This window comes from Phyllobates terribilis, unplaced genomic scaffold, assembly GCF_046119375.1.
Source record: "Phyllobates terribilis strain yellow unplaced genomic scaffold, ASM4611937v1 Scaffold_2__4_contigs__length_985480577, whole genome shotgun sequence".
Lineage (NCBI taxonomy): Eukaryota > Metazoa > Chordata > Amphibia > Anura > Dendrobatidae > Phyllobates > Phyllobates terribilis.
The window spans coordinates 735,015,786-735,039,607 of record NW_027362762.1 but is presented as its reverse complement, the minus strand read 5'-3'; the positions used below and the strand labels follow the sequence as shown (position 1 = coordinate 735,039,607).

The following is a 23,822-nucleotide window of genomic DNA, read 5'->3' as shown; positions in this document are numbered from 1 at the left end:
ACCCACGTTCCATTCAGCAATGCCCAAACTTCTACAGAATTAAGTGTAGTGGCCCACTTTTCTGAAAGTGGACAACCCCTTTTACATGTCTATTAATCTAGAATTCTATGACTTTTCCTTCTCAGTATTGCAATTTCAATGTTCAGGAGTGTATATGTTACCCTGTATTGTAATCCAGATATATTGTACATTAATAATTCTGATGGTTGCTTTTGGTAACCTTTTTTGACCAGACACAATTCTGATTGTGATGATGGTGGGTGTGGACCCACTGCACCACGGGCCGGGCTTACCCTGGACGGGAGCAACCAACCACCTGGTTTTCGCTTACAGCCTCTGGTGGTGAGGATAGGCTTGGCTTCAGGTAGCCGCCAGGTGTCACTCCAGGGCAGTCCCCGGATCTTTAGCAGCTGACCTATGGGTCAGAGCAAGTGTGGCACTAGTCACTACTCACGGAAAAGCCATAAGGCTGGGTAGTCAAGGGGCCCAGGGTCAGATACCAAGTGGACTCATCATAAACAAAAGGGGTAAGGCAAAGGCGTAGTCAGGTGACAATCTGAGGTCAGAATTCCTGGAAGGTAATGGATCAAGACAAAGGGGCTAGGCAAATGGATGGTTAGAGGCAAGGTCCAAGGTCAGGCAGCAATAGAGTAGAGACTGAACACTGAAGAACTAGGAAAACATTCATCACTAAGCTAAGGCTACAACTGGAAGCAATCAGAGGCAGAGAGCCAGCTAAATAGCCAGGAGATACCTGTAGGAAAGCCAGCACGCCCCGGCTCTGATTGGGCAACTGGACTGTCACTCACAACACTGACAGCTCAACACGCACCTGCCCCAGATTGGACAGCTGAGCTGCCACTCACCACACTAACTGGAGGAATCATGACAGCAAGTATGCAAAGTACAGGAGGGTGAGACAGAAGCATATTCAAATGTTCCAAGGTTGTGGCAGGTAGCATGGGTTCACTATACAAAGCCGGGGTCAGGAATGGAGAGGTCAGACAAAAAGGGTAAACGAGACAGGTCAGTAACAGGAAAGACGAGACAAAAAAACACACTGACTAAATGCTGGAGACAGACAGGAACAGGAACCTAAGTTCAGGCAGGGAACAGGAGGAGGAGCAACCTAATATATCCCCTTCTGGCAGAGAATAGGCTGGGGAAACTAAACCCTGCAGGACACAGCAGGGTTAAATTCCTGCAGGATCTTGCTGTGCCTCCCTATAGCCAGGTGGAGACAGCATGGATATACAGCAAAGTTGGAAGTACTGCATGAAGACTCAGTGCAGGGGCCTGACACAGGAAGGAGCAGAGCGGCGAACACAGTGAGTAGCTCAATGCTGGGAATGCGTGCCAGTTACTGCTGTGACACTGATTAAAGATGAGTGGTTCAGATTAAATTTGAATTTGCCTGTAGGCATGGTTTTTCATGGAAAATTCAACTCTAATTTGATGTCCCTTATTATGTTCTGGAGTCACTCCAGACCCCAGAGCTTAATAAACGTAATATGTGAAAAATAAACAAAAATCGTTATACTCACCCTCCACTCATCTCTCTGGCCCATCCGCTACTCACCAACACCCATCAGGTGATCACTTCATCCTATGATCCACAGCTGGCATTGCAATTTTCAGTCCTCTCACACTGTGCTGGACTTCCAGGTGTCCTGATGCCCGGGAAGGTACTGTGCAGGTGCATGGGAGGTTAATGGCGTCATGCACTGTGACCACCCGGGCGCCTGTGCAAAACCCACCCGGGTGCCATGACACCCCGAAGTCCAGCACAGTGTGAGAGGCCCGAAGATTCCATCACGGGCGGCGGGGAATCAGAGCATGCGGTGAGGACTGGACTGAAGACGGTGAGTAGCGAAGGGGCAAGAAAGGTGAGCGGTGAGGTTAGTATAAGGATTTTTTTTAACCTTTTAATGGCCCATTATGGTTCCATTGGCCGCCACGTTGATGAATCTGTGTGGAAGCAAATTACAAAAACATCTGCATTTTGGTGAATTTTTGTCAAATTCGCATAGAATTCAATTCCTCTTGACTTTATTCGCTCATCACTAATCCTGACAGACTGTAAGCCTATTCCAGTCTGTCACTATTAGTTAGTTTATTGCAATTTATATATGTATTTTGTACGTAAAACCTTTTCATATGTACAGCAGCATGGAATCAATGATGCTCTAAGAATAAATAATAAGAACAATAACTAGCTGTCTTCCAATAATGCAATGTAGAATGCCTGCTGTGCTTCTCTACAGCAGCACGAATGATACCTCATGACTGCAACATATTGGACAAACAGTCGTTACATCCTGTCAGCACTTTTGCAGGTTAAGAATGAAGGAAAAAATATGTTTTACCTCTTGTTTTCCCAAAAATGCTATGACTCCTGCGGTGACTTCGGCAGCAAAAATCACCAGTAAACATACGAAAAACTAAAAGGAAAGAGAAAACAAACTCATTACAACTTTAATAAACATACAGCTTATCTACGTATTGGGTTTTAACATTAAGAATATTTAAAAATTGACTTAATATCTTGTATCTTTTCATGGCTAAATATAACTTTTAGCCTGCATATGCCAGAGACATTATTTAAAAAGCAGGTCTACACATGGTAGGTTAATTAATGTAGGTTAATGTAAGGGTTAACCTACATTTATTTACTAGGAATTACCCAACATGCCTATTTTTCTACGATTTCAGTGCTCTGTAACTAAAGGAAGATAGTGGTGGCACTGCCCTTGTAGTAGGGAATGTCACAGTTTGTACTTTGTTCAGAATAAAGGTGCCCATACACGAGAGCAGTTGGCAAATACCTGCCTCTTCCAATATCTCCATACTGTTTGGCATAATGTTCATGTGCTCTCAATTGGGAGAGGACAACATTAGACCAACAGTGAACAATTTCATTAAAGGGGTTGTCCGGGACTAGGTTACAAGTTTGCACTCACTCTATGTGACTGCAGACTTGTGAATCCTCACATCAAGCGCATTGCGAGGACGCCCTGGGAGCGGGCAGTTATGTGACCACAAGTATGTGATTTGCATACCTTCGGCCACATTCCGACTAGACGTGTCCGGCCTTGCTCAATATGCTTGAATAGAGCAACACCACATACATCTAGTCGGCATGTGACCAAAAGTATGCAAATGACATACTTGTGGTCACATGCCCGCCACTCTCTCCGCTGGCACTGGAGAATCTTCACGCAATGTAAGTATGTAGTCACATAGAGTGACTGCAGAATTGTAGCCTAAGGCTGGACAACCTTTAAGTACAGTGTGAATGTTGAGTATTCAGTCATTATGTAATGCACTCATAATCATGTTGCAGTTAGTGAATATGAACCTGCTCATGTTTTTTCTAAGTAGAATACAAGGGAAAGTCTCTCTGGCATGAAACATGTTCTTTCAGTTTTATGCAAGGATAATTGTACAGTCAGATATTTATTCCTTATTTTTAAGATCTATGTGGCAATTAATAGAACAATGAAAGGAAAGAGACCCTTATCGATCTTAGACAATTTGCCTGCACAGCCAAATAAGCCTAAGTCTCATTTTTAGAAATATGAGTCTAGTGGCGTAAATGTTAAAAAGTAACCGTCGCTTTAATTTTCAGTTCATACGTCAATAGTACATATAAAAATAAGCAACTTTGTAGTATATCATTTAGATAAATTTGTTTCTCTCTCCTCCAGGATTGATTTTTTACTCTTAATTCAAGGGTAAAAGTTGCAAAATTTGTATTTAGTAAAGACAGATTTTAACATTACTGAGAAAGGAGATGCCAGGTGGTGCTTATAAGATTCTATGGAGGGGAGGAGTTAAAGGCAGACACAGACATTCTGCTGCAAGTTCTCCCGAAATGACAATTACACTTTAAATCTATAGTTTAAAAAAAGAGTTAAACTGTTATTTCTGGAGAACTTGCACCAGGATGTGTGTCTGCCTCTACTTTCTACTCCTCCTCCCCTCTCCATAGAATGTTATAAGCACCAACTGCCATCTCCTATCTCAGTAATGTGAAAATCTGTCTTCACCGAATACAGATTTTTCCTTTGATTTCAGAATTAAAATTCGGTCCAGGAAATGAAAGACGTAGATTTCTCCGCTAAGAAATATTACAAAGTTGCTTATTTTCATGTTTACTATTGAATTTTGAAATAAAAATTAAAAGGATGGTTATTGCAGGCTTCATCGGTCTTTATAAAAGTTGTAATCTGTGCATTGTTAAATTATCACTTATTCTCTTACCGCTCCAAGCAAACACTGAGATTCGCGAGCTGCTCCACAACAACCAAAGAAACCGATGAGCATCATCAGAGCCCCAGCGCCTATCAGCACATAAAGACCTAAAAATAAAATGAAAAATCTGAGATGAATCATAGTCAACATAAATAAATACTGCATACTCGGTCATTTAATAGCTAAAAATCATCTGAACAAGGTACAAATAATAGTTAAAGAGTGACCATTGTTTTAATTTATATTTCATAAATCAGTAGTTCACCTGAAAATAAACTTTGTAATATATCATATCAGAGAAATCTTCTTCTTTCTCCATCAGGACTGATCTCTCATTTTCAATTTTCTCAAAAATCTGTATTAAGTGAAGACATATTCTCCCATTACTGAGATAGGAGATGACAGTTGCTAATGATAAGATTCTACAGAGAGGGGGAGGACCTAGAAGCAGAGCTCCTCCCTCCTCCACTCCCGTCTACTTAGGAACTCATCAGTAGCAGCTGCCATCTCCTATCTCAGTAATGGGAGAGTATGTCTTCACTGAATATAGATGTTACCCATGAATCGAGAATATTGAGCATAAAAGTCCTGGCAGAGAAAGAAGCAGATTTCTCTATTAAGATATATTACAAAGTTGCTTATTTTCACATGTAATATTGATTTATGAAATGAAAATTAAAAAATTGTGTTTCCTCCTTAATATTATGTACTAAAATTAATTTTATATAGAATTGTGTTGAAATACATGCAACATGCTACAGACTTATTATATGCTGGAGAAGTTACATTGCAGTGTCAGGAGATGGCGCTGTTGTATCTGTTGATGCTTAATAATATGTAGTGTATCTAACTGTTTCTCTTGTTTAAACTGTGATTCTCTTGTATAACAGCCATTTTAGGATGAGTCTTGTTTTTCTTCTCTGTTGATGATTTGTACATTTCATGTATATTACAAGTAAACTAAGGTTTCTTTGACAAATGTCTTATTGCTGTTACTTCTGCTGAAGTTAAACACATCTCTAACAGGTTATGGGCCCAGGCATAGATGACAGCAGGACTTGGTGAAGCACAAGGAATCTTTCAGAAAGGATCATCTCTTTAAAACCCAAATAAGGTACGCAAGGGAAAATGGCTGGCAGTTCAGAATTGAAATTTTCAGTGGCCAAACTAAATAACGATAACTACCAGCTATGGAAGTTTAAAGTGGAGATGTTACTATCCAATGATGACTTGTGGGAGGTGATTACTACAGACAGGCCTTCTTGAGCTCTCAAGCTCACCACTGCGCTTTTTTTTTTTTTGCAGAATGTACCAAACCATTGATTTGGCCACTCCTTTTTTTTCAGCCTAATGATGGTCTGTTTCTCTTCCATTGAGAGCTCCTTTGACCACATTTTCGTTGTTCACAGCAACAGCAAATGCAAATGCCACACCTGGAATCAGCTCTAGACCTTTTACCAGCTTAATTGATTATGGAGTAATGAGAGAATAGCCCATGCAGCCCATTATAGAGCTTTTGCGACAATTATGTTTGGTCCCAACGACCAAAGAGGCAGCTACATATTAAAGAGCTCTAATTCCTAAACCTTTACTCCAATTAGGATGTGAATACCCTCAAATTAAAGCTGAGAGTCTGTACTTTAAGCCCATATTGATTATATAACTGTATTTTGAATATGTTTTTATAAACACTGCAGCTAAAATGCCAAAAAGTGTGTCACTGTCCACATATTTCTGGACCTAACTGTATATAGCAATCACTTTCATTGTAATTTTGCCTGTGATAATGAGGTGACTGATTAAAAGTGATCTATTCAAAATATAAAGTATCAGGCTAATATTTGGCATAGTGGGCAGAATAAGAAATGCAACATTTTAGGATTTGTTTAAATATATATGGTGATATAAAAAATGAGAAAAAAACACCAATAAATGTAAAATTGTGATTTTCTGATTAAACATTCCTTTATGTCTACTTCCATTGATACAATACATTACAGCATAATGTAAAAAAAATATACAAGATCAGACAGTAACATTAAGCACTATCCAAATTAAAAACTTTCATCTTGTAAGTGACACTGTTAAATTAACCCTGATAATTGCCTTCTTTTATAAATTCCATCGGCCTCGTGATTTAAATGGAAGCTGAACGCAGTAATTATACCAAATTTCAGAATAAACGTTTTTATAGACCAAATATAGAACTTTCTATTTTTTTAATCAGTGAAAAAGTATTGTGCCAAGCATCAAGTCAGGACTGGGAGTTTTCCAGAAATTTAGAACCGTGATCCAAAACTATATAGCTTTGGTTAAGACATGACATTTATATGGAGAACAGCTGTATGTGTAGTGTTTCTGCAGACGATCAGAAGTGTAATCTGTCCCAGGGGATGTCCCGGGCTGTCTGCTCTCTTCACACCCACCTCTTGCCAGTTACTTTGTGTCTGAGGTAGATACTATTTTAGCCACTGGTGGCTCATATATTTATTCATAGCTGCAGTCGGTCAGCCATACAGTATAAAATTTCCTTTTACTCAATAAAATGTATTTCTTTTGGTAAATCATCAGTGCATTTAAATTTGTTAAGAGAAATTTGTCAAAATTGCCACCCTGTAGCTGTATGCCAGTTTCAAAGAACGGGGGGAGTACAGTATTCGTAATTATGAATCAGTCTTGTTCCTCACCACTTTCCTCCTCAAAAATGTTGAGACAACACTTAAAAAGCCAGTAGCACTTGCTACAATTGTCAAACTGCATGTTAATTATTGAGAAATCGCACCCTAATATTCATTACAAAAGGAACAGATATATACGAGAGGGTTGAGGATTTCAAAATAGATGGCCTACCCATAGGTTAGGCCATTAATATGAGATTGATTAAGGTATGACTCTCCGTCAAATTGCGGATCAACTGATGGTAGACTAATGGCTGTGGTTTTAGTAATAACAGGTACCACAGCACTACCAAAGAAGAAGAGCCGTGCCTGGTAAAATGGACATGGCCCTACTTTCAGCGGGCTGGTGGGTATTCCAGGAGTTGGACCAAAACTGATATGATATTGATAATGGTTTATCCTAAAGATAGGCCATTTATAGAGATGAGTAATACAATTTGCAGGACCATAGTCTAGCAACCACTTTAGTATTTCTTAGCCACTGAATGGGAACTCTGTGCACTGCTTCATACCTGCTGGAATCTGTGGTTCTGCTTTGGATTAGCTGGCCTGGAGTGACATCATGTATATGTCACACTGCAACGGTGATGACGCTCCAGACCGGTAATCAAAAGTGGAGTCCTCCAGGACGGCTAATCAAAAGAGGAGTAACCGGCATTTAGGAGGCAGTTCCATGCAACTGCCACAAAGTACTGATCTAGCCACAAGGCCAGCGTATCGAATCGAACAGCTCATCAATATTGTAGTTCTGGATAACTCCTTGAATATTAATTGGAGAACAAGTAGCGTGAGATTAGGGGACATTCAGAGGGTTTTTGAAGTTTGAGTTTTTATTAGCATCTTTTCAGGTTCACCTATAGATGGTGATATAATATAGAAAACGGAGTCTTCACCAACTCTTGTAATTATCTATACAGATCAGTAAAACACTGCCAATAGAGAAAAAGAGGTCAGACGGGCACAGTCTTCGGCAGTGGAGTGGTTAATAATAGGTAGCACAATTTTTCTGGCCTGTATAATCAAAGCTACAGGTCATCTAACTATATTTCTAGGACCCATTATTTCACTATACAGATGCTTCCAAGCTTCATACAGTCTATTCTGAGTTGCTCCAAAACATTAAGAATCTGGAATGTGCAACAATGTTTTTCCACTGCTTGAAGGGTTTCCTAAACTATGATGCTCATTTATCTTGTACGGCTCAGGGCAAAACACAAGATATCAACAGGCTTAAATAATTGTTTTGTAGCATTCTATATTGCAATTCTTGTAATGATTTTTATTAAGAAAGTTGAATCATTTACCTACAGTCTGTGATTAGTACATTAGGGCGCTATCATGCACACATCATGGTTTTTGGCTACCGATGCATTAAAGAAATGTCACATTTCCATTTGCTTCAAGTGTAGAAATAAATGAAAAGAAATAGTTAAATGCTTTTAACCTAGTATCTAATGGTTGAGATATTCTGATTATCCATAGTAAATTTTGATTGACTGATTTGGGTACTAGTTAGAAAGAGGAGATGTCATTATTGTATTTACAGGCTTGTCCAAAATAATAATTATACTGGGAGTGTTCCTGTGGTTTTCTTTCACAATATAGAATTTCCCCAATATAAATCAGTATTAGAAAAGCTATAGTCCCCAAATAATAATATCCAATCATTTGGGAAATATGTAACACAAAGTTTTATGACTCTGTATGCTGTACTCATGTTTTAAAGGAATCCAGTCTAAATGGAAAGTAATGTGGAAAACAAAGACATCCATGAACTACGGTAAGTGCTTTTCAATGATCTTGTATTCAATGAAGTTTTCACACAGATTACTGTTAAAGATATAGAGGAGATCTAGCTCAAGACGGAGTAAAAAATTCTATACTTTAATGAAGTGCATTAAAATCAGAAAAAATACACCGATCAGCAAGTAGCACCTACGCATATCGTATAGCATCCTTAATCATGGTGAAGCATGATGGAATTTTATACTCCGTCTTGAGCTGGATCTCCTTTAAATCCTTAATCATTTGATGTCCATGGCTGTGGCTATGTTCCGAATTCCAGAGTTCGCTGCATTGATGAGCTGACATTTTTTCTTTTTTTAGTAGTAGAAAAACTCAGCACTCAATTGGATGCTTTGCAAAAGAATGTGGATTTTATTTACAAACCGGAACAGTCCATAAAAAAACAGCTAATGACGTTTCGGTCAATAGTGGACCTTCATCAGATATTCTCTGTATTGTGATTTTTTTTGAGAATGCATGATACTCTCGGAGGTGTTAGTAAGAGTAATGCGGACTGCACTTGTTGTGGAGATACATCTGCGCTGAAGAATGATGAAGTAGTCACTGCTGGGAAGAGCGCATTTTACCAACACCAACCAACGAAGCTTGTGGAAGTGTATCATGGCAAGAACAAAGGAGATTTCTGAGTACCTCAGAAGAGTTGTTGATGCTTATCAGGCTGCAAAAGGTTACAAAACCATCTGTAAAGAGATTGTACTTCACCAATCCACAGTCAGACAGATTATGTACAAATGGACAACATTCAAGAACATTATTACCTTCCCCAAGAGTGGTCGATCAACAAAGATCACTCCAATAGCAAACTGAATAATAGTCCACAAAGTCACAAAGGAACCCAAGGTAACCTTTAAGCAACTAAAGGCCTTTCTTACATTAACTAATGATAATGTTCATGAGTCCACTATCAGGACACTGAAAAACAATGGCGTGCATGGCAGGACTGCAAGGAGTTAAGGTACCGTCACACTTAGCGATGCTACAGCGATCCCGACAACGATACGACCTGGCAGGGATCGTTGCGGCGTCGCTATGTGGTCGCTGGTGAGATGTCAAACAGTCGGATCTTCCCAACGATGCAGCAATGATAAGGCGACCTGTAGCGACCTGTATAACGATGCAACGCAAATGCACGCCTATGTGTCTCCGTTCTGAGTCGCCAACGAGGTCGTTGGTAAGGTGTCAAACACACCGATGAATGCTACCCAGCGGGACCTCAACAATCAAAAAATGGTCCAGGCCATTTTGACACGACCAGCGATCTCACAGCAGGGGCCTGGTCGCTGCTACGTGTCAAATGTAGCGAGATCGCTGCTGAGGTCGCTGTTGCATCACAAAACTTGTGACTCAGCAGCGATCTTGCTAGCGATCTCGCTTAGTGTGACGGGGGCTTAAGCCACTGTTCTACAAAAGAAACACTGCTGTCCATCTTCTATATACTAAAGATCACCAGGACACTCCAGAAAGCTACTGGAACAATGTTTTATGGACAGATGAGACCAAAATATAGATTTTTTTTTGTTTAAATGAGAAGCATTATATTTATACAAAGAAAGACACTGCACTATAGCATAAAAATCTCATATCATCTGTAAAGCACAGTGGAAAGAGTATCATGGTTTGGGCTGATTTTGTTGCATCTGCGCCAGGATGGTGTCATAATTGATTGAATAATAAATTCTGAATTTTATCAGCAAATTCTAAAGGAAAATGTCAGGACATCTTTCCAATCTGAAAAGAAAGTGGGTTATGCAGCAAGTCAGTGACCAAAAGCACACAAGTCAGTCTATAAAAGAATGGTTACCGAAGAGTAAAGTTAAAGTTCTCCAAGCTGATTTTCAGACTAAACAATAATTACCGGAAATGTTTAGATCACAAATCTGGCCCGAAGGGTAATTATATTTGACCTGCGATGCCGGTACACCCCCTCTCCCCGATTATTATGCATGGAGGACTATGTGGGACCCATTATTCTGTAGGGATGACTATGTGGGGCCCATTATTCTGTAGGGAGAACTATGTGGGGCCCATTATTCTGTATGAAGGTCTACGTGGGGCCCATTATTCTGTATGAAGGAATATGTGGGGCCCTTATATGGTATGGAAAGCTATGTGGGCCCATTATACTGTAATGGAGGACTATGTGGGGCCATTATACTGTATGGAGGACTATGTGGTACCCATTATTTTGTATGGAGGACTATGTGGGGCCATTATACTGTATGGAAAGCTATGTGGGTCCATTATACTGTATGGAGGACTATGTGGGGCCATTATACTGTATGGAAGACTATGTGGGGCCAATTATTCTGTATAAAGGACAATGTGGGGCCCATTATTCTGTATGGAGGACTATGTTGGACCCATTATTCTGTATGGAGGACTATATGGGGCCCATTATACTGTATGGAGGACTATGTGGGGCCCATTATTCTGTATGGAGAACTATGTGGGGCCCATTATTCTGTATGGAGGACTATGTGGGGCCCATTTTTCTGTATAAAGGAATGCGTGGGGATTACAGTTGGGGCATCATACTCTCTTGGGGTCACCATACTTTGCTGGGGGGGTACAGTAGGGTCATTATACCATGCGTGTGGAGGATACTGTGGAGGAATTCACTGTGGGGGTATCATACTGTGTTTGGGGGCACTTTTGTTGGCATCATAATTTATTATCTATATTATTTATTAATTTAAGTTTTCTGTCCTTTTGTTATTACATATTTAAATTAGGACTTTGAGCCATATCTTTTTACTGCTCTTAAATAACATTATGTTATTCCAGTATACCCCATTTGTGATTATGCATTTATTTTGTTTAAGTTTGTTTCCATATGAAAAGGTTCATCATTATATTTGATGATAAGAAAAAACTTCCTCAATTGTAGACGTTTTTTAATAAATATCAAGGTTGGCCCAAGACTTTGTCCAAGTTTTTAATTTTGGCCCTCTGTGTATTTGAGTTTAACATCCCTGGTTTAGATGACGTTATTGCAGCACAAGGAGGTGACACCAGATACTGAGTAAAGCAAAGGTTAACAAACTTTTTTCACTCAAAAATATATAATATTGGATCATTTTATAGAGAGCCTGTTTCAGGGTTTCTGTCACGAGTCCACCCATCAGTGTGTCTGGGATGCAGTTACTGACGGCTCAGCCATCCAATCTGGTACAGGGGCATGTCAGTACTAAGACAGATCAGTGTCCAGTCTGGTGCAGGGGTGTGCTGAGCTATATGTGTTTTGATTTTTTGATTGACAGCTCTGCCGCCCAATCTGACACTGGGAAGCACTGGCTGTCTCCAGTTGTTCATTGTCTCAGGTGATTGCCTGGCTACTTAACTGGGCTGTTAGTCCCAGACCTCTGCCAGAAGTACATTCAGCTTTTGTGTGGTTTGTCTGTCTGTGCCTTGTGTTCTGTTTGTTGATCTTTCATTGCCTGACCTTGGACCTCATTCTGACCATCCGTCTGTTTAACCTTTTTGTTCTGACCCGCTATCTTCCTGGCATTTTGAACTCGGACCGTTACCTGACTACGCCTTTGTCTCTTCCTTCTGTTTATTATAGAGAAAACAGAAAAATAAAGCAGCACAAGCAAGCGAAAAAGTTGAAAATTACAAGTGCCAGGTCCGTAGGCATATACCAAACCTTCAAATACTCCAAAAAATAGAAGACAGCACTCCTTTTAGAAAAAGCAGTGTGATTTCAATGGCCCATAAGGGCTAGTGGCGACGTTTCCTTCTGTTTATGACGTACCCTCCTGCCTTTTGACCTCAGACTCCTTGACTATCCCGACTCACGGCTTGTCCGTGAGAAGTGACTCCGCGTCAAAGGTTCCATATCAGTGTAGTCAAGAGTCTAAATCTGAATGTCACACTTAAATTTAACTTTAATTAGAGGAACAATGCTAAAAATGGAACAATGACAGATTCCTGGTCTGGGAGATTGATGGAATAATCACATCTGGCAGTCTGACTTACTATAATTCAGAATGTAGTGTATCGAATAACTTATTAGACCATACTTAGATGTGTAAATTGAGCATGTCTAATGCTGTCAGTCTGATCAAATAGGTTGTCCACTACTTTATCATTGATGACCTATCCTTAGGATAGGTCATCAATTTCTGATCGGTCAGGGTCGGACACCTGGCATCCCTGTCGATCAGCTAAGATTTGAATAGGAGGCGGATGTGCAGTACGCAGCCACGGCCACTATCAGAAGATGGAGCAGCTCCGCAATTGGGAATTTCCGGCCGGTGGCCACCGCCGACACTGAAAACAGCTAAATGGGCGGGAATGACGGGTGTCGGACCCTGACCGATCAGACACTGATGACCTATCCCAAGGATAGGTTCATCAATGATAAAGTAGTGGACAACCTCTTTAATACATAACAAAGTAACAGATCTAAATTATGAAACTTAAAAACACTGAGATTAAATCAAAAATTTAAATAATGTTCTGCCAAAAACCAGTTCATAATTCTTTGAGCGTATTATATTACTTTTAATACACAGAAAGCAGGTAACTATTCATTTATATTGTTATAGTGCAGTACAACCTTTATAAATGTAATTAATTAATCTAATTCACTGTGTTTAGCAACAAAATATTTAATATTGTTAAATTCTTCTCATTGCCTACAGCTGTAAATTGAATGTCTGTTTATTAGATATAAAACAAAGTCCTGAATTACAGTAACAGATTTTCTACATCATTAACCACACATGATCCTAAATCTTTAAATAAATTTAAATAGTTTTTAATTTAAAAATTCTGCGTTTCATACCGCATTTCCTTAAATTGGTTTTCCCGTTTTACAAATCTCCCTGTGCCCTGACTGCAGATTGTGTTAAAAATATCAAAATGTGCTTTACTCACCCTCCCCAGGTTTAGCTCTGAGTAACTGCCACAACTCTTAGTGTCTGTTACTGTCTGCAGAACTGTTGTCATATTGACAGCACTGCAGCCAATCAGTGGGCTTAGTGGCTAGGGCCATCAACTCAGGAACAGTCCCTGAGCTCAGTTATTGGCTGAAGCATTGCTTTTACATTTTATTCAGGGGACTACCGCATTTAAGAAGAAGCTGTCCAAGTAGTAGACAACCCCCTGATGAAGGTACAGTGAAATGCGTATAGAGGTGTTGCTCCATTTATGAACTAAAATATTTATTTTGCTGTCCTTCACTTCATCTGACAATGTCTGTAACAATAGCTGTGTCACTTTCCTGATCAAACAATCATCAGACGCTTTACATCTCTATATACGAACAATAGAGGTATTATCTTGTACATGCACTTTACTATAAAACATAGATAGGTGCATATATATTTGGACAGAGACATTTTTCTAATTTTGGTTCTAGACATTACCACAATGAATTTTAAACAAAACAATTCAGATGCAGTTGAAGTTCAGACTTTCAGCTTTCATTTGAGGGTATCCACATTAAAATTGGATGAAGGGTTTAGGAGTTTCAGCTCCTTAACATGTGCCACCCTGTTTTTAAAGGGACCAAAAGTAATTGGACAATTGACTCCAAGGCTATTTCATGGACAGGTGTGGGCAATCCCTTCGTTATGTCATTCTCAATTAAGCAGATAAAAGGCCTGGAGTTGATTTGAGGTGTGGTGCTTGCATTTGGAAGGTTTTGCTGTGAAGTAAACATGCGGTCAAAGGAGCTCTCCATGCAGGTGAAACAAGCCGAGAAATTGCTACAATGTTAGGAGTGGCAAAATCTACAGTTTGGTACATCCTGAGAAAGAAAGAAAGCACTGGTGAACTCATCAATGCAAAAAGACCTGGGCGCCCACGGAAGACAACAGTGGTGGATGATCGCAGAATAATCTCCATTAAATTCTGCCATATTCCTGGTATATCACAAACCTTATTATATTATATTATATGTATCCTATTTTTGGATCATGTTGTAGCAGCTTTTACAGAACATATACACTGTTTTTATTCCATAATCAGTGTAACACTATAACTGACATTTGATATGCGCCTCCTTTTTTTAGCGTTTTGTTGCATAACCATTGCATATTGTTTGTGTAATAAATAAAACCTTTTACTATCACCACTGACTGTAATGGCGTTTTTTCCTTCTTTTCCCCTGTTCTGTTTGTGAAACCCATGGATGTAGATGTAATGTGTAGGTGTCCCAATACTTTAGTCCATGTAATGTGTGTATATACGGTGTATGTATATAGTGGATATCATAAGTCTACACACCCCTGTTAAAATACCAGGTTTTTGTCATGTAAAAAAAATCATACCAAGAAGAATCATATCAGAACTTGTTCCACCTTTAGGCTGTGTGCCCACGATGTGGATTTAATGCGTTTCCGCAGTGGCATTTCTGCCGCTAAAACGCATTAAAAATGCTTGTTAAGTTGTCTGCCATGTTTCCCAATGATAATCCGCATGTGCTGTGCACATGCTGCCGAAATTTCCGCTGCGGATTACATTGAGGAAAAATCTGCAGCACTACCAATTATTGTGCGCAATCGCGGCAAAATCGCCGCCATTGACTTGCATTGAACCACATAACATCCGCATGTATGCATGCGGATGTTATGCGGTTCAATGCGCAGATGGTACCCGGGTCTGGAGAAGAGGAGACTCTCCTCCAGACCCGGGTACCATTAGTAAAAAAAGAATAAAAACGTAAAAAATAAAAAAAAAACATTATACACTGCTCAAAAAAATAAAGGGAACACTCAAATAACACATCCTAGATCTGAATGAATGAAATATTCTCATTGAATACTTTGTTCTGTACAAAGTTGAATGTGCTGACAGCAAAATCACACAAAAATCATCAATGGAAATCAAATTTATTAACCAATCGAGGCCTGGATTTGGAGTCACCCTCAAAATTAAAGTGGAAAAACACACTACAGGCTGATCCAACTTTAATGTAATGTCCTTAAAACAAGTCAAAATGAGGCTCAGTATTGTGTGTGACCTCCACGTGCCTGTATGACCTCCCTACAACGCCTGGGCATGCTGCTGATGAGGTTGCGGATGGTCTCCTGTGGGATCTCCTCCCAGACCTGGACTAAAGCATCTGCCAACTCCTGGACAGTCTATGGTGCAATGTGACGTTTGTGGATGGAGCGAGACATGATGTCCCAGATGTGCTCAATCGGATTCAGGTCTGGGGAAAGGGCGGGCCAGTCCATAGCTTCAATGCCTTCATCTTGCAGGAACTGCTGACACACTCCAGCCACATGAGGTCTGGCATTTTCCTGCATTAGGAGTAACCCAGGGGCAACCGCACCAGCATATGATCTCACAAGGGGTCTGAGGATCTCATCTCGGTACCTAATGGCAGTCAGGCTACCTCTGGCGAGCACATGGAGGGCTGTGCGGCCCTCCAAAGAAATGCCACCCCACACCATTACTGACCCACTGCCAAACCAGTCATGCTGAAGGATGTTGCAGGCAGCAAATCGCTCTCCACGGCGTCTCCAGACTCGGTCACATCTGTCACATGTGCTCAGTGTGAACGTGCTTTCATCTGTGAAGAGCACAGGGCGCCAGTGGCGACTTTGAGAATCCTGGTATTCTGTGGAAAATGCCAAGCGTCCTGCACGGTGTTGGGCTGTGAGCACAACCCCCATCTGTAGACGTTAGGCCCTCATACCACCCTCATGGAGTCCGTTTCTAACCGTTTGTGCAGACACATGCACATTTGTGGCCTGCTGGAGGTCATTTTGCAGGGCTCTGGCAGTGCTCCTCCTGTTCCTCCTTGCACAAAGGCGGAGGTAGCGATCCTGCTGCTGGGTTGTTGCCTTCCTATGGTCTCCACGTCTCCTGGTGTACAGGACTGTCTCCTGGTAGCGCCTCCAGCCTCTGGACACTATGCTGACAGACACAGTAAACCTTCTTGCCACAGCTCGCATTGATATGCCATCTTCGATGAGCTACACTACCTGAGCAACTTCTGTGGGTTGTAGAGTCCGTCTCATGCTACCACGAGTGTGAAAGCACAACTAACATTCAAAAGTGACCAAAACATCAGGCAGAAAGCATTGGTACTGAGATGTGGTCTGTGGTCCCCACCTGCAGAACCACTCCTTTATTGAGTGTTTCTTGATAATTGCCAATAATTTCCATTTTCTATAGTCTATTCCATTAGCATGTGAAATTGATTGTCAATCAGTGTTGCTTCCTAAGTGGACAGTTTGTTTCACAGAAGTTTGATTTACTTTGAGTTATATTCTGTTGTTTAAGTGTTCCCTTTATTTTTTTGAGCAGTGTACTTACCTCTCCTGTGGCCCCCGGTCTCCTCTCCGGTGGCGTGCTCCGTCCTCGGCGTCCTGCGGTGTTCAGAAAGGGCCTGCAGTGACGTCATTTAGTCATGTGATGTCAGCGGTCGCGTGACCAGTCGGCTGACTAAATGACGTCACCGCAGGTCCTTCCTGAACACCACGGGACGCTGAGGACGGAGCACGCCACCGGAGAGTTAAGTATAATGTTTTTTTTTTATTTTTTATGTTTTAATTCTATTTTTTTTTACTATTGATGGTGCATTTAAAGCAGCAAAAGTTGGTCACACAATAAAAATCCATGCCAGCTGCATGGATTTATATTGTGTGACCAACTTATCAAATACTTTTCCAAGTGATGCTCAAAATCGCTAGGAAAAGCGCTTGAAAAAACAAATTCGAAAATGCATGCAAAAACGCTTAAAAAACGCTTCTCCCTGGAAAAAAAACGCATGTAAAATCTGCGTTTTTTCTGCCAGGGAGAGGCAGAAACACTCAGGAAAAATCCACATCAATTCAGCATCGTGGGCACATAGCCTTAATGTCATCTATAATCTGTACTCTTTAATTGAAAAGTAAACTGAACGTGAAATGGCAGTTGCAGCTTTCATTTTATCTGCACCTCCATTGCCTTTCACACCAGGTTTTCTTTATACTCTCTGGAAAAGTTTTTTTTTTAATTTTATAAATATGTACATTGTGATCATTTCCCCTAATAATACATAATTAGAAGTTATTTATAGTAGACTGGACTATCCCTTTAAGGCTGGGGTTACATAGCTGTCGATTCTCTCATGCGATTACGCTAATGACCCTCAGCTTAAACTACAGTATGTCAGAGTTTGATCCGAGTGTCACCTTAGTGTGATCCAATTCTTTTGCTGTTTTTAACTTTTCTAGCAAATAAAGAAGATGGATTTTACATTCTGGTGAGTGCCTACATTCTTTGTTAGTAAATGGATTTACCTCTCTTCCTCCTACTCAATGGGCTTTTCCCATATTACAAAATACTCTAAAAAATTTTTTATACTAATCAAAATGGCCAGAGCCAGGGTTTCTGCTTATGCCCATGTGTCTGTGAAAAGTATGTGGTGCCCCTGAGGGTTCGGTCGCCACAGGGGTACTGCATCTCTTTAATGAGGTGTGGTATCTCTCCTTCGAGGTAAGGATGGTGCAGCTGTCAGGACCCCACCTCTGCATTCATCACTACATCTCTCCCACCTGTAGGGGGGCTTATATGCACCAGGGTGCTGCCCCAGCCGGGATAAGAGGAGATGAGGGGAACCAAAAGTAGGGGGAACCTAGTAGTGGGTGAGGGTGGAGAACACACTTAGAGGTTACACGTACTAAATTCATATTTAATAGTCAGCCATCTTAAGTTCATGGTCTTTGTTTGTGATCTTCATCGCTGAATGTGGCTTTCTGTGTGAACCTGCAGCTGATGGGGACACGGTCCTCGTACTCTGGCCTTGAGTCGAGGAACGGGCAAGAGTTAACGGCTGTCTCTACCCGGTCAAGGTCCTGACCTAAGAAGGCCTGGAGGGGAGCAGAGGAGACAAGCTCCACAGGCAAAAGGATCCCGGAGAATATGGACGGAACGGCATACGCCACCTGTACTCTTTATTCTGGCCTAGTCAGAGGGACTCCTGCTGCAAAAGGGGTACTGGCCCCCAATACCTGACTTGGTTACTTCACGTCCTAGTCAGGAAAGCCCGGAAGGCTCAGTGGATCCCACCGGGTAACGGACGGAGCGGAGTCGCCACCCGTACCCTTGTGCATAGACCAGAGGGAGACCCGGTCTTACCACACGCACCACATATGGACAGGAGAGGACTTAGTAAGGAGTCTAGGAACACTCTGGTGCGGGGTCCTGACCAAAGCACCTGAACTACCCGGAGGTTGTCGGACCCCCGGTCCTGGTAGCCGCAGCGTGCCGTGAGGAGCAGGGAGAAGCCTTGCAGCTGTGCATTCTACCGTGAGTAAAGCTTGGAAGACTACCCCTATGGCCTCCGGTTCCTTATTGCAACGCGGCACCGCACTACACCGTACCACATCCCCCACTATAACTCCCATCCTCCATGTCCCTCTGCCCTGAGGCCCTGCTCCTCCTGTGGGGAGTAGCACCATCTCCTGCTGCCACTACATCCCGCCTCAGAGGACTGAATGCAGCGCTGGTGGCGAATCACCAGAAACCACGGGTGGCGTAGTCATTACATCCACTCGATTAACACCAAACCTTGAAAGCCCATTAAATGTTTTATTGTGACGGCCCTGGGCACGGAACGGGTCCAGGCCACGACTGCAACCCCCAACATCTGACCCGGCTCCGAGTACCCCCATCTCCCAGGGTGGGCTGTGAGCGTCACAAACACACAAAGTGTGAGTCTACTATTTGGCCAAGCGTGAAAATTGCAACATTTTTGAATTCTATAGATAATGATTTGGTTTTTCAAATTTTCATATCACTATCACAAAAAAAAATACATTTAACATAAAAATCTGATTTACACAATCAATCACTTTCTGATGATACATCCCTTTTAACGCCAATATGGGTTTAGAGAGATATAGTACGTATTTCTCCACTTAAGTCTATTATTGATTTTAGTGCTTTGTCTTTAAAGGGACTATGAAACTTGATGGATGGATGACCCTCTTTTGCTAAATACCTCACTGAGTAATATTAAATCCAATCATCGTATACATGTACGCTTTTTCCAATCTATTAAGGGCCAATATATCAGTTTCTATGTAATTTAAGCCTCTGTAAATGCATTAGAAATTCAAGGAGATAAAAATATTCTCTTGCCTCTCGCATGGAAAATGAGCTTCATGGGAAATTCTACCAGAGTCTTTGAACGATTAATTCTATGTCTTTCAAACATTGCAGGCCTCTTTCTGAGCTTTCCATGTTGTGTTAATGACAAATCACATCTAATGTCTTACTCCGATGAGGACTGGGAGCTCGGCTGCTTTGTTTAGACTTCCTGCCTAAAGTTTATCCTGCCATGGTTATATAATAGCAACAAGATCATCAGATCAGATTTTTGTTCATCTCTTCTTCCATGGCCCTTAAAGGGACATCTGTGGCAAAACTAACACACCGGGGTAGACTTCTTATCTGCATTGCACCACAATTATTATCATTTTTTTTGGCAAAAAGAGCCGATATTGGCTCATTACTATGAGTTTTGGAAAGGTGTCTAGAAAAGATGCACTAGAATAATACTGATGTGTCAGTTTTTTGGATCAAGATACTAGTCTAAAGTAAACCACAAAATAAAGATGACACAATAGGAAATGGCGAACATGCACCAAATCTCTCAAACAAGGTGGGCCACCGTGATAGATTTGGGGCATGCTTTTATTGCCTCCTTTTAAGTTTACGCTGTCTGTTATTCAGCAATAGTAAATCTCTGCATAGTGCTATGCCCAGTGCCAAAGCTGACGGGGCAGGGAATAGCACAGAGATTCTTTCTATGGTGCTCTTTAAACCCATGTCATGCACTATAGTCTCTGCATTGAGCAAAAAAAACGCTCTATATGTTTTACCAAAAGTGTTTTAGATAAACCTGTAATGTAGTTACAGATTTAAAAAACAGCAATAAAAGTCAAACAAAAAATAAATTTACATTTAATTGCTAAAGAAGTATAGATACAAATATATTTTAGTAAATCCTTGATAAAGTAAGTATGACATAAAAATCAAGGCTGGTGACATTTTAATTTTTCTTACTGTATTTCTCGGCTAAAGCTGCTCAATTTATGCATGTGGTGTTCAATAAAACTTTTAAGATCCATTCACACCATGTTTTAAATAGAATGTAAAAAAAAAGAAACACCACAAACAAAGTCAGAAAAGACTCTCGAGCTAAAGCACAGCCGGCGAACCGCTGCTATACTATAGAATTAAGATCTAAAAGACACAATTTGCACATACTCTAAATATGCTTATTTCATGATTATCATGCAGTCTAAACATGCTGCTGATCACCTGATGAATGAGCAAAACACTTGTTTGTCATGTGAAATGATCTTTTGGTTTGCACAAAGGATCATCGCTCTCGGAAGTGCATTATCCGGTGTAAACATGAGTCGTGCTACTGAGAATAATGGCAGCCTATAGGCCCCGTCACACATAACGAGATTGCTAGATCGTTATTACGTCACGGCTTTGGGATCGCTGGAGAGTCGTTTCATGATCGCTTGGGAGCTGTCAAACATACAGAACTTCCCAGCGATTTCAGCCACCCCAGCGATCTAACTAACGATCTCGGCGGTCGTTGGGACGCTTTCAGCAGCTATTTCAGCGATCCACACCTTGATAGGGACTGTACTGTGTCACAAAGGCGTGCATAAAATTACGCAAATCAGGACTCAGTCGAATGAACGGATATCAACAGCCCGGAGAATTCTGCTAGGATCTGCAATCCAGCACGAGGTCAGAAACAAAGGATGGAATCGCTATTCTGTTGCCTACTTTATGCATGGCGGAAAATGAGAACGCTGTAGCGACCACCAATCGGGCACGAGGGGCGCGGAAAAGTCCAATTTATGCACGGCTACGTGTCTCAGTTCTGAATCGCTAACGAGGTCATTGATAAGGTGTCAAATACAGCGATGCACACTGCCCAGCGGGAGCGCAACGACCCAGGAATGGTCCAGGAAGCTTTGTAACGATCAGCGATCTCACAGCAGGGGCCTGATCGTTGCTACCTGTCAGACATAACGAGATCACTAGCAAGATCGCTATTGCGTCACAAAAATCGTGACGTATCAAAGATCTCGCTAGCGATCTCGTTATGTGTGACAGGGCCTTATGTGCACTAGATAATTGATTACTGATTGTTCAGTGCGCATCTGATGCCAGGTCGGCCTGAGTAAACAGGATTATCACGACAGAGAACAATGGCAGACTATGTGGACTGAATGATTGCTCAGTGCACATCTGATGCCAGGTTGGCCTGTGTAAACAGGATTATCGCTACAGAGAACAATGGCAGACTATGTGGACTGACTGATTGTTCAGTGCACATCTGATGCCAGGTCAGCCTGTGTAAACAGGGCTCATGTTACTTAGAACAGTAGCAGCCTACATGCACTAGATCAGAGGTCCCCAACCGCCGGTCCGCGGACCAGGACCGGGCCGTTGGGGTTTTTCAGCCGGTCCGCGGCACCGCCACAGACAGTCACTAAACATTGACAGTGTGCTCTGGTCTGCGGTGGCTCAGAGCACCCACTGTGTGGGGTGGATGCTGCCCACTGTTCTAGACTCCCACAGGGTAGACCTGTAGAGGACCTGTGATGACATCCAGGTACATAACTGTGATGTCACCACAGGTCCTGAAGCAGGATGAAGCAGGGGCGGAACTACCGCCCGTGCAGCCGGTTCATTGAACGGGGGCCCCGAGGGAGAGGGGGCCCCTCCAGCCTCCAGCAGGGCCGCCATCAGGGCATGACTGCCCTGACTCCAGTATGGGGCCCGGCCGGTAGGAGCCCCCTCGGAGCCCCCCTCTTGTGCGTCTCTCTCCTCATGGGGCCCCCGGCCCCATGCAAAGCGCCGGGTCCAGGACATCTCATAATTCCTCTGACTTCCGGTCATGTGACGGCGCCGTCACATGACCGGAAGGCAGGAGAACCTGGTGTCAGCGATTTGGACGAGCGCCAGGATTCTGCAGGGATCGCATGGGGGTAAGTATAACAAGTTTTATTTTTTTTTAAATACAATTAACTAGGAGTGGGGGGAATGGAAGATGCGCATGTGGGGGGGATGAGAGATGAGAGATGCACATGGGGGAGGGGAGAGATGAGAGATACACATGGGGGGGAGGGGAGAGATGAGAGATGCACATGGGGGGGAGGGGAGAGATGAGAGATGCACATGGGGGGAGGGGAGAGATGAGAGATGCACATGGGGGAGGGGAGAGATGAGAGATCCACATGGGGGGGAGGGGAGAGATGAGAGATGCACATGGGGGGGAGGGGAGAGATGAGAGATGCACATGGGGGGGAGAGGAGAGATGAGAGATGCACATGGGGGGGTAGAGATGAGAGATGCACATGGGGGAGGGGAGAGATGAGAGATGCACATGGGGGAGGGGAGAGATGAGAGATGCACATGGGGGGAGATGAGAGATGCACATGGGGGAGGGGAGAGATGAGAGATGCACATGGCGGAGGGGAGAGATGAGAGATGCATATGGGGGGGAGGGGAGAGATGAGAGATGCACATGGGGGGGAGGGGAGAGATGAGAGATGCACATGGGGGGAGGGGAGAGATGCACATGGGGGGCAGGGGAGAGATGCACATGGGGGGAGGGGAGAGATGAGAGATGCACATGGGGGGAGGGGAGAGATGAGAGATGCACATGGGGGGAGGGGAGAGATGAGAGATGCACGGGGGGGATGAGAGATGCACGGGGGGGATGAGAGATGCGCGGGGGGTGGATGAGAGATGCACGGGGGGGTGAGAGATGCACGGAGGGGGATGAGAGATGCACGGGGGGTGAGCTGCACATGGGGGGGTGAGAGATGCACATGGGGGGGGTTATGTTTACATAACTTTGTTGCCTTATGAAGGGCGGGGGGGGCCCCCAAACATTTCTTGCACAGGGGCCCACTACAGTCTGTGTCCGCCCCTGGGATGAAGTAAATGCAGCTGAACAGCAGCTGTCAGGACAGCTGCCCTGTCCTGCTGCAGGGCATGATGGGGCCTCAGTGATGCGGCTCCTGGCACAGCACATTATGTGGGGCTCCTGGCATAGCTCCTGGCGGGGACCTGGTCTACACTATATGATAAGTATGCACT

At 42.6% G+C, this 23,822-nt stretch overlaps 1 protein-coding gene across 2 annotated transcripts in view; it reads right to left on the bottom strand.

Moving 5' to 3' along the window:
* Positions 1-23,822, bottom strand: part of LOC141227055 (tetraspanin-2-like) — a 255,304-nt gene that overhangs the window by 32,371 nt on the left and 199,111 nt on the right. For both annotated transcript variants that reach the window (XM_073667198.1, XM_073667199.1), the window contains exons 3-4: positions 4,264-4,361; positions 2,367-2,441 (exon numbers count right to left, since the gene is read on the bottom strand). In XM_073667198.1, coding sequence (XP_073523299.1) covers positions 2,367-2,441; positions 4,264-4,361 — 173 coding nt within the window. The remainder of the gene's footprint in view (positions 1-2,366; positions 2,442-4,263; positions 4,362-23,822) is intronic.